Below are 11,019 nucleotides of genomic sequence, written 5' to 3' on the forward strand. Positions count from 1 at the left end.
AGTCAGTTCAACCTACCTCTGACTGTGCTTAATAATACTTTGGCAAGCCAAAATATTATTAAATTGATTTTGAATATCAGCTGATTAGCTGACCGTAATGTCTGACCCAGATGGAGATAATTAGCTTCTCTTTCCTGAAAATCGATTTCATATTTAGTATAAAAGTTGAATTCGTTCGAAAAGTTTTAACCTCCTCAACAGATCTGCTGATAAACCAAACGTTAAGATATTCATTCAGTCAGAATCAACCATCCTATATTACAAGTTTGTAATAGTTACTTCCGTAACTATTACAAACTAGTTTAACTAGTTTTGGTTTTGATCTCTAGGAGCAACGCAGCTATTAGAGGGATATTCTACTTTAATCCTTTTGTATCGATAATAAAGTTCATATGAGTAATGAGATGTCTTACATCAGTAGAAAAGTTCACGTAGCACACGTTAATAAAGTTCTTGTAACATTGAAAACTTTTAGAACAATCTTTTTTGGTTCGACAGTAGGGCTCTGTTCCGTTTCCAGAACAATAACTTCCATAGTATACTTTGCTTTATGATGGTTTGTCCTCATGCAAGAATGTTGCTTCTTATTACCATTGATTGATCAGCGAAGGTAGGCATAGCCTTTCACGCTGAAACAGACCTCCAGCTGAAAGACAGCTGGTGCATCTAAGAATTAAGCAAAATACAACATTATAATTATGCGCAGTTTGCAACAATACTTGAAAGAGTCTCAACATATAAGAACCCGATTTATTTATTTATTATTACTTTTATGAAGGCAGGTTTAGATGACTAAATACCAGGAGAATATGTAGGGTCAATTTCTTGTTCTGAAATCTCTAAAAAAATTAATTGAAAAAAATAAGTGCACAAATTGATTGAAGAAACAACAAAGGCGTGTTTTCCACAGCATTACTGAATTGGAATGTATTACTTAATATATTCCGGATAGCAGTTGGAATTCAAGCCGGTTGTGCGTCTAAAAAAATAGGATAATAAAAGTGTGCTATCATTTACAGATACTGCAAAAAAAGAACAATGATTCTTCGTTATCATCTTGATTTTTATTAGACTACTATTATTATCAGACAATATTTTTCGTCTGCATTACTTTCCAGCATTTTTAAAGAAATTTTTGCTGCGCACGTACACTAATTTAATTTGTCTGGTGGGTAGACTACGAGCATGTACAGTCGCTAATCTAATTTATAAAATAAATAAATGTGGAGCAAATTTAAAGCTCAAATGAAATAAGCATTGCAAATGAGAAACAAGCACAAACTTTGGGGAGTGTGTGACATGATGTTCTTCACCGCACAGTGTATCAGCTAAATAACATTCCCCAAGTGCAAACACAAACTCAGATATATCAATATCCCCATGGTACATCACGTGATCCTTTACGTCGACTGCTACTTACACACAAGAAATACCTACTAATCAAACTCCGCGTCACTGTTACAGAATTCTTCGAAACGAAATTTGGAAAACAGTCTACTCAAACACTTCAGTCGGTCATCTCTCAAAATTAGAAAAATGAAAAGGAAGAATTCTTTCACAACACCCCATAAGCAATCTTTTATCGCTATACTCAACATCCTCAGCATCTGAAAAATATACTATAACATATAAATTATTCGGACTTATAGTAAAAACAGAAACACATAAAACGTTACTCCACAACTCTATGTACCCCCGGGCATTATAACAACTGATACGGTTAGGCTGTGAGAGAACATCTCATACCCACACTGCTTAGCAACCTATCACACAATCATAAGCGTATAAACTGTGGAAGTGTTAACAGAATGCTTAGAGAAAGAAGCAAACCACTGTAAAAACAAAGTTACTACCAAAAGACATGCTATTCGTGAAAATCATCAAAGAGCATAAATGCCTCCTAGGTTGATCGAGTAGATAGCTGATCCCATCTCAAGCCCACAGGCTGTGGGTATGAGTCCCATTCTGGCGTGAGTGTTGATGAATGTTTTCACAAAGTAGGATATGAGGATCATCGCCTGATGTCACATTATCACTGCTTAAGGAAAATCTGAAGGAACTTGAGAAGTTCTTTATTTCAGGGGATCCGAAATTATCTCACGTTGTGAGAATCGGTGAAGCATTTGAAGTCTAATTAGAATATCTGAAGTTATTTGCGCTTCGAAAGATTTGTTCTTTGCGAAGAATCCAGTTAATTAACAATCTCAAAAATTAGCATGCGGAAGTCTTCTGTACTTTTGTTTGATATTTCTGAAACGTTTCAAAGGCATAAGATTGACTGAAATGTAACTGTTAGAATAAAAATATTTAAGAGTTTCTAGTGAACTATCTGAATAATCAATAATAATAATTACAAAGTCCTTTCCCGTAATGCAAACACTTACTTCGCGGCTTCAACTTTGATGCAGTTTTAACTTGAACACGACTTACGTGTGATTCAAAAATTCATCTTCCATTTTCAACTTAATTGACTTAATTACATAAAATACATTTATAGTAACACCTAAAACCCGAGGGAAAATTAAAGTGCACATATTTACTCACATTTCCTTTCTTTTTCTTCATGTTCGCAATTCGCCAGACAGAACGACATCTCCACAAGAATATCGCCAATCACTTCACTTAAGATGAAATCATCGACGTCTCCTCATCTCTCTCTCTCTCTCTCTCACGCATGCACGCACGCACACACACACACACACACACACACACACACACACACAAATCAAAGGCGAAATAATCGACGTCTTCTCATCACACACACACCCACCCACCCACACACGCACGCACCCTTTGTTGTCGATGATCTTGTAGGATATCATGAGCATAGTTACCAAGAGCTCGAATTTGGGAAAAACGTTCGATGGTGCTTGTCAAGGAATAGACGGCGTTAAATATAATTTATCGAATGCAAAGGCAACAAGAAGTCCTTGATTAGTATTTATTACTATGTAAGCTAGGAATAATTCCCCTACTATAATTCAGAAAAGTTAATTATATTTTCAGTTTAGTTAATCACTTTCTTGAAGTAAATTTAAACAAAATTCAAAGAATAATTAAACGTTATGTATTTCTAATTCTTTCTACTAAAGCTTATTACACTTGTGAAAGCAACTAAATTATAAATTAAAATTAATTTTAATAAATCGTTCAGTTAGTTTAAATAAACGGTAAGATTTTTTCTGATTTTAAGCCAACTTAAATTACTTTATTCCTTATCTCTGTACGCAATGTCTAGAATCGTTTTACTTTAATAGAATAGAAATAAAAATCAATTAAAATCTGAACTACTCGGAGCCCTAGAGTAGCGCGGCCACTTTAAGTATTTCCTGAAATTAATGAGACAGGCTCCATGCACATAGACCTGGAGTTATTAATCTGTCTGGGAAGTGTTATCCGTGTGTCCTCTATGACAATGTACTCCTCGAAAACAATCTAGCAAACAAGCCGCGTCAGGCTTCTCGAAACCACGTGCATCTCCCATCCTCTTAATTGGTCAACGTTCTCGAACCCTTACCTATCTGATGCTGTTGACTCTCCAGGAACACACAGAATTGACTAATATTTGTATAGCATGCACGAGAGACTACACTTGTTGTAGTTGTTGATGTAATGTGTTCGTTATGTCTTTGTCCAAGTGTTTTAATGGGCACTCATCATTTCACTGCCCAGTAGCATCAATACAATAGAAATGTATCGAAACATAGAAAGTACTCGTAGACAAATGTTTGCAATAAAGATTATTAACAAGTTACCATTAAATCAGGTGGAAAGAGTAATGACAATTATAAGGTACAGAAAGAAGAAGATTAAGACCCACAGAGAATGAACAAACAAAGAGAGAGTGATTATAATGACGACCGAAGCAACTAGGGCCAAGAAGTCAGAGTATTAGGCCTGTTAATTGCGTGCATTTGACTCTGTTTGTGGCAGGAAAAAATTTAGGCTCTTCTGTTTTAGATTGTCAATTTCACTTTCAGCTGAAAAGTCCTTATGATGGTTTTTCGTACCATTTAGACGGTATTTGAACCCTAGGTCTTATGTCTCTCTCTCTCTCTCTCTCTTATGTCTTCCATATCTATATGGAAGATATAAGAGAGAGAGAGAGAGAGAGAGAGACTGATCGTTTCTTAATTTTTAATTACGATATTTGCCTAAATTTCCTTTACATCAGAATTTTTATATGACTAAATGAATCATGAACGAATTTGAGATTATAATTTGTAGTCCTCTATCGCACAATGCATCATCATATCTCACACACACACACACATCCTTCATTAACTCTGAAATATTCACAGTTACTTAAATTTCTTATACTGCGAGATCACAATAACGCTATCAGGTCATTAAAATGCAAATTGCATCTGCATAATATCTTCCACTGGAGGTCGAACACTTTCATCAGATAAACACGAACTGTTGTCACCTTTGTACACCCAAGTTTCATTCAGAAGACAAGACCTGCCTTGGCGTCCAAGATAAGTTTACTTAGGGGACTTTATTAAATGAAATTCTTCACGAATTGCTGTCCCTCTAGGGTTAATTATCTGGTTATGAAAGTAGTCAAAAGATGTGCGTGTCTTAGACGAATTAAATCTCTTTTACTCCATTTTACTTGTCACGATTATCTCAAGAGGAACTACAGTGCATTAATAATAATTCGAGAAATTCACTGCCCGACATACAATACGTCACCTACATGCAGATTACATTTTCTAAAAACTGTTTTTTCACAGGCAAAGAGGCATACAGTGACTCATCCAGGTGTCGTTTGACTACATTCGACCATAGCATCAAGCAAATCAATTTAAGAATTAAACACAACGATTATTTGTAATATAACGATGATCACAAATGGTCACAATATTTGATGTGATAAAACAATAAACAATGAAGAAATCCTATAGGCAGAACTATTTTTAAATGGTTCGTAAACATATGAACCATTTAAACCATATGATATCAAAAAAACAAAACAAAACGTATGACAATATCACAAGAACCAAAAAGATGTAAATTAGAATTGGAAGGTACTATTATCGAACAAACAACAAATTACAATTATTTAGGCGTACAACTGAACTGGGAAGGAAGGCCACATCTAGATGTCAGAGAACAAGTTGCAAAAGCTGCAAGAATATCAGGATGATTGAACGAAACAATATGGAAAAATAAACACCTTAGAGTAACTAAAACCAGAATTTATAAAGAAGTAATCAGGCCTATTATGACATAATGCAGAGACAAGACCACACCGCTAGAAAAACAAGACATTAAACACAGGTGAAATGAATATATTAAGAAAAGTAGCAAATAAAACTAGATCAGCTAAAATAAAAAAAATACAGACATAAGAAAACAGTGTGAAATACAAGCAATAAACCATTGGGTAGCAACCCAAAGAATAAAATGGATTGAACACGTGGAGAGAAGAAGTGAAGATAGAATAATAAAACAGGTCTATAGTTGGAAACCAAAGAATAAAAGAAGAACAGGAAGACCTAGAAAAATACTAAAAGATGGCATTAAAGAAGATGAAGTCTTGAGCGCAACTGATACTACATCTAATGCGTGAAGAAGAAGAAGATATGCTTATATGAAGTAGGGATAGTGGGCTGTAGTAGTGATGATAATAAACACTCGGTTCTGCAGAGGTCGCTTCAGTTGATGATTTCTCCGCTTGTATTTTTTTTTGTTTAGATGCCGTTACTGTTGATTCACTTCTGTTATATTCAGTATTGTCGCTACAGAGGACTGACGGATCTTTAACACAGAATCCAGTAGCCCTTCAGAGCAATCTGTGTCCCAGCATATCACCCTATGATACGAACATTTCGATAATGCATTCCAAAAATTTAAATTTTAAACTGAAAGTAATGACAAGTAATGTTTGTACATTAAGAAAAGCTTAAACGTTTTTTCAGCATTGTCAAATTCTTAATGAATTAATAACAAAGACTGTATATTCAAGAATTTTATTTAGGACTCAGTCGACATCCCTGTTCTGCATATCACATTTCTGCAATTGGAAGTGCTCAGGTATGGATAAATAAATAAAGTGCATGAACTGATTGCGCGGGCACACATGTATACATATACATTAATGGAGACATTGAATTAAAAGAAAAACATTTAACATCCAATTAAAAAGAATTAAATAAATGAGTATTTATAATACGTTGCCACAAAAATTATAAGAACGGCTAGTGCTGCCATCTAGTAGTAGGTAAAACTAACATTTGCAAAGATAAGTGTAGTAAATCACATGCAATTTAAACAACTGCTGTTATCATGGTGGCTATAAGAAGTAGCAAACCCGCCAGGAGAATATGCAAAATTTACAAATAGAAATCTATATTTGATCATAAGATTAACCACTTTATCCCAAGAGTATGGTTACAAAGCAGGTCGTGGGCCCGAAATGCTTATTATTATTATTAAAGTATCGCTGATTATTATTATTATTATTATTATTATTATTATTATTATTATTATTATTATTCTAAGACGAATTTTCTTCCAAGAAGAACTCGTTTAGCTCTAACTAATTTTTTGAAGATCGGTGGGTAACTGGCTCTACACATTACTTATAGTGAGAGCGTGGTTCAATGAATCAGAGACTTTCAGAGTAGCAACCGCGTCTCAGAACTGGTGTTAAAATCGTATAGGCAGGTGAAAATCCAATATAAAGTATAATATAAGAAATGACTTTAATAACGGATGACTGAATATTGAATTTCGGTCTGGCAAACTAAAGATTAAGAACTTTTCGTACTTTAATATATCCAAATAATAAAGTGCATTCATTTTATTTTATTAAATATATATACACATTTCTTTGATAATATAGTTTCCTTTATTCTCTATGTCCTCTTTAGTATCAAACCCGACCCCCAATTATTTTCTGGCATTTTAAATGTTCAATAGTTTCACTAGATGGCAGCACATTTGCCTAATAATTTTATTCTACTAATGTAGATCTATCTGTGTGTTGAGCTTTTTGTTGAGCGTCCGAATCTGAAGGCTGCCTAGTTCGCTTTTGACTATACACAAACCATGTTGTTAGCATTATCACTGCAATGGAAAACACCAAAATAAGTATCGCCAAGGTCATGTATTGACTGCTCCCTATTCCTGTAAGAAAAGGAATTAAACATTAGCGCGGGGGGGAAATAACTAAATAGGGATAAGTTACAGTACACGAAACTTGAAAACAAAGATTAACTGCATGTCCAGCGAAAAAATTATTACCGCAATCGGCCATTTCACTGCCAGAGGGCACTTGTATTGGAGGATGTATGGTACTGTGTGTGGCATACCGTGTTTGAAGTTGCTGATCGACGTAGGCAGAGGACGTGATCTGGAGGACTTCGAAAAAGGAGTGATTGTAGGATACTGGTTCAAGGGGAGAAGTATTCAGAAAAACCTAGAGGTAAAAAAAAAATGTAGAACGGCTGTCCATGGAATTTAACTGGATAAAGAGTTCCATAGAACATTTCTAGGATTACGTAACCCAAGAAATCCGGCTATCATCCGTAACACTCGCAGATCTACCGGAAACAGTCCTGATGACGTGATACAGCATACGTTCAGAAGTCTTATAAATGCCACTCCGCATAGAGGCAGTTTTGTCAAAAAGAGTTGTCCCAGAACTATTTAGGGCCGTGGTCATAATATTTTCAACGGACTGCACATAGATAGTTTTATCTATTTTAATTAAATGTTAATATTATTAAAAAAAAGACATTAGTGACAGAGCATTATTTATATAAAATTATTTTACACATATTTATCATAGTTAATATGATAAATATTAACTATAATAAATATATAGTAACTTTGGAGTCCAATAGATGGCAGCATGGGTCGATGTTATTCACTACAATTATGTAACTTGCAGAAACGTAAACATCCCTATACATTGAATTAGTCTACATTATTTAATCACTCAAAGTAAAATGAGCAACTGCATCCACTGGACTTTTTTCTCTATTTTAACTAACCTTCAAACCTTGAAGAATTATCCACAACAGCAGCTGACTGCTCTTCTAATAATCTGGAATCACCAATATTATTATGAACATCTCCCGAGAACAATTCGTTCGGATCGGCTTCGACAAAACCATGCCCAATGGGTTCTAATTCCACGTCATCACTTTTCTTCTTGGCCACGAGATTAATTCTGAAATGGACAAAAAAAAAAAAAAAAAAAAGAAATATAGATGGCAGCACATGAGCACTTTTCAGGAGTTTCTTTTGCAAAACAACGTCATTAACAATGGAATATTTATATAAAATAAAAAATAATTATTATCCGAAAATAAATAAATAAGCGGCTTTGAATTTGAATGTTATTCGAATCTGAATTAATATTAACAACTATGAATCTACATACAATAAAATAATACACAAATAAATTTATTTTAATAACAGTACGTTTACACAAAATAATCAAATGACACATCAGGATGTCTTCTGTTGATATTTGTTTTTATTCTTTTTTTATAATTTTTATATAAAGAACAAATTTAAATATGAATTTGATTAAATAAATATTAAATGTAAACTAAATCTCGGTAGAATATTATTTTTTTGTTTCATTTTATTTTATTTTTTATTTCATTTTATATACTTTATGTATTATATATATATAATTTATTTATTTTATGTATGTTTTATTAATCTATAAACACTAGCATTGTGTTTTGGGTATTATACGAATCGTATATGATTCATGTAGTCAATAAGAATAATATCTATGACAATAATGATGTTAGCCATGAGAATGTACGTTCCTTCAATAGGAAAATTACAGTTTCATAATGTAAGAGATTTATTTATTTATTCTGTGTGTGTGTGTGAAAGAGAGAGACAGAGGAAAGACTTACGAAGCACGTATATTGAAAGAGCCATGCGCAAAGTTGCAGATAACCAGAAACCGACGGGAATTATGAGTGAGGAGCTCTCTGTTCTCGTGAACTATCACTGTGGTCTCAATCCTAGAGTTATTCTGAAACGAAATTCGATTTACACTTTCATTTTGAAAATTCATATTTTAAAATGTTAAATTTTATTCAAAGATTTGAAAATTTTCACTTGGAAATAAAAAAATTATATGCACCCCCCCCCCCCCACAAAATATACATAATGCTATTGAAACCAAAACAAGATCAATGCTTTGAAATCTTTTTTTTGAAAATATAATTTAAAAATAACGCTTTTATTTCCTTACCACTATTCTGCTGTTGCATACGTCATGGTGAATGCTTAAGATGTACAATTTCTTTGGGTTCCGCTTATCGCCATAGATGGAGCAACGATCGTCCGTACTTCCTTCCACTGATATCTTTCCAGAGAAATAAGGACCTGTTTGTACTTCGATGTCTGTCGTGTTGCCAAGACAACGACTTGCACGCGCGGAAACTGCAAATAAAATCAAAAATTTTCTTAATTTTTTTTTCTTTTTGAAATAACAAAATAGAAAAATAAAGTTATAAAAGTACAGCAAAAATGTACAGCAAAAAAATCTCTGTTGTTTACAAAGCTAAAATCTGAAATTGAATTTTGTTGTCACAAAATGTGATAAAAGTGACAATAATACAAAAAAAAAAAAAACTAGCGTACGTTTATTCATACAAGCTAAAGCAACAGCTTATACTTACATCCTTTGGTAGTCACTAACACGTTTTTTGCTACGGCGACACTGTCTTTTCTCACATTGGAATAAAACAGACCGGAAGTAGGCACAACTGGAGTTACCGCTAAAGAGTAGTTTGTTATCATACGGAGATCATTGATTTCTGCAGCATACTGCCCTCTGGCGGGATTGTACAAAACATCGTATGAATTAGTTTCACGCCTTTCTTTGTTTAATGATAGATGGCGCAACTTGCAAGGATGCTTTGCGCGGAAGAAGTAAACCTCACAAACTTTAACTATAAAACTCGTGGGCTCGGGTTTGCGCGTGCAATTCCAGCTTAATTTTACAGCTCTGTACTCTGGCTGAGCGGAGAGATTTTCGATTTCTGAAATAACAACAATAAAGTTGATTTCATATACGCTTGCAGTTTGAAAAATATCATGAATTATTAATTGTGTAGCGGATTTAAATAATTATATTAGTAATTAAATTTTAACATTAAACATATAAAATTATATTTACTTTTAACATGATTTATATTGAAATAAATATAGAATTTCGTGAAACTATAATAATTATTTAAATTATTAATCATTTTAATAATTATAAATATCATAAAAATGACGGAAAGTAGATAACTTCAGACAATATATTTTCCAAAATATTTTGCGCATGTTTGTTAGGATTCAGATCAGGTTTGGGATTGGATTGACGGTTGAAGCAATTAATGATATTAAGATTATGCCTCTTAATTGCGCGACTTGGCTGCCTGTTTTAGGGATTAAAAAGCTCGCTTTTCAGGGGAAACTCTTCTACTGCTGTATGACACTAGTTAACTTATCATCGGATGAAAAAAATTATGTCAGGATGGGTCCTACATGGGTTCGAATCCAGGTCTTTCTAATCAGAGGTTATTGATCCATTTAGATCGATATATGGAGCTCCGATTTATATAATCGGAATTGTGGTGACCGTGTTAATCTCTCCATTCATAGAGTTCTATTTGGTTCAATTGATGTGGGAGCTTTCATCCTGGACTACAAGGTTATTTGCTGGATACAGTTTTGCTATCGGAAGCTGCACTTATGCGTAAGATAATCATCCACAGGCTCCCAGCCAATAATCTTTATGGATCTGTAGAGAGATGTCTCAAGAAACACAACAGGAATGTGCAGAGCTGGCGCTAGGGTTTTTGTCGCCAGCATGCAATTTTTATCTAAGCGCCCCTGTAACGATCCGGGCGTGTGTGGTTCTTTTACGATTATAAAAATTTTAATTATTTGGAATTTCGTAAATAAATTTTGACAGAACAGCCACACGTTGGTTCGCTAAATGTAACGAACCGGGGGTGTTGACTAGGCAGGATAATCGTTAAA

The 11,019-nt window shown here is 33.9% G+C and overlaps 1 protein-coding gene across 1 annotated transcript; it reads right to left on the reverse strand.

Moving 5' to 3' along the window:
- Nucleotides 1–792: 792 nt before the first annotated feature.
- On the reverse strand, nucleotides 793–9,786 carry LOC150109662 (uncharacterized). The gene is made up of 5 exons (XM_090402890.1): nucleotides 9,666–9,786; nucleotides 9,236–9,426; nucleotides 8,892–9,013; nucleotides 8,007–8,185; nucleotides 793–839 (listed from the first exon to the last, which is right to left on the reverse strand). The coding sequence occupies exons 1-5, from the start codon at nucleotides 9,784–9,786 to the stop codon at nucleotides 793–795; spliced, it is 660 nt and encodes a 219-aa protein (XP_090259016.1).
- Between the last annotated feature and the right edge of the window lie 1,233 nt (nucleotides 9,787–11,019).

This window comes from Typopeltis vanoorti, chromosome 2 (genome assembly GCF_054136105.1).
Source record: "Typopeltis vanoorti isolate ZY-2024b chromosome 2, IOZ_Tvanoo_1.0, whole genome shotgun sequence".
In the NCBI taxonomy this organism is placed as follows: domain Eukaryota; kingdom Metazoa; phylum Arthropoda; class Arachnida; order Uropygi; family Thelyphonidae; genus Typopeltis; species Typopeltis vanoorti.

Bases quoted from the DNA above. Each gene is read 5' to 3' on its own strand.
- LOC150109662 (XM_090402890.1), bottom strand. From the start codon at position 9,786: ATGATAACAAACTACTCTTTAGCGGTAACTCCAGTTGTGCCTACTTCC. The intron at 9,014-9,235 runs GTAAGGAAATAA...ATTTCGTTTCAG, and splicing joins TATGCAACAGCAGAATAGTG to AATAACTCTAGGATTGAGAC. The intron at 840-8,006 runs GTTAGTTAAAAT...TAATTTTTTTAG, and splicing joins TAATTCTTCAAGGTTTGAAG to AGATTTCAGAACAAGAAATT.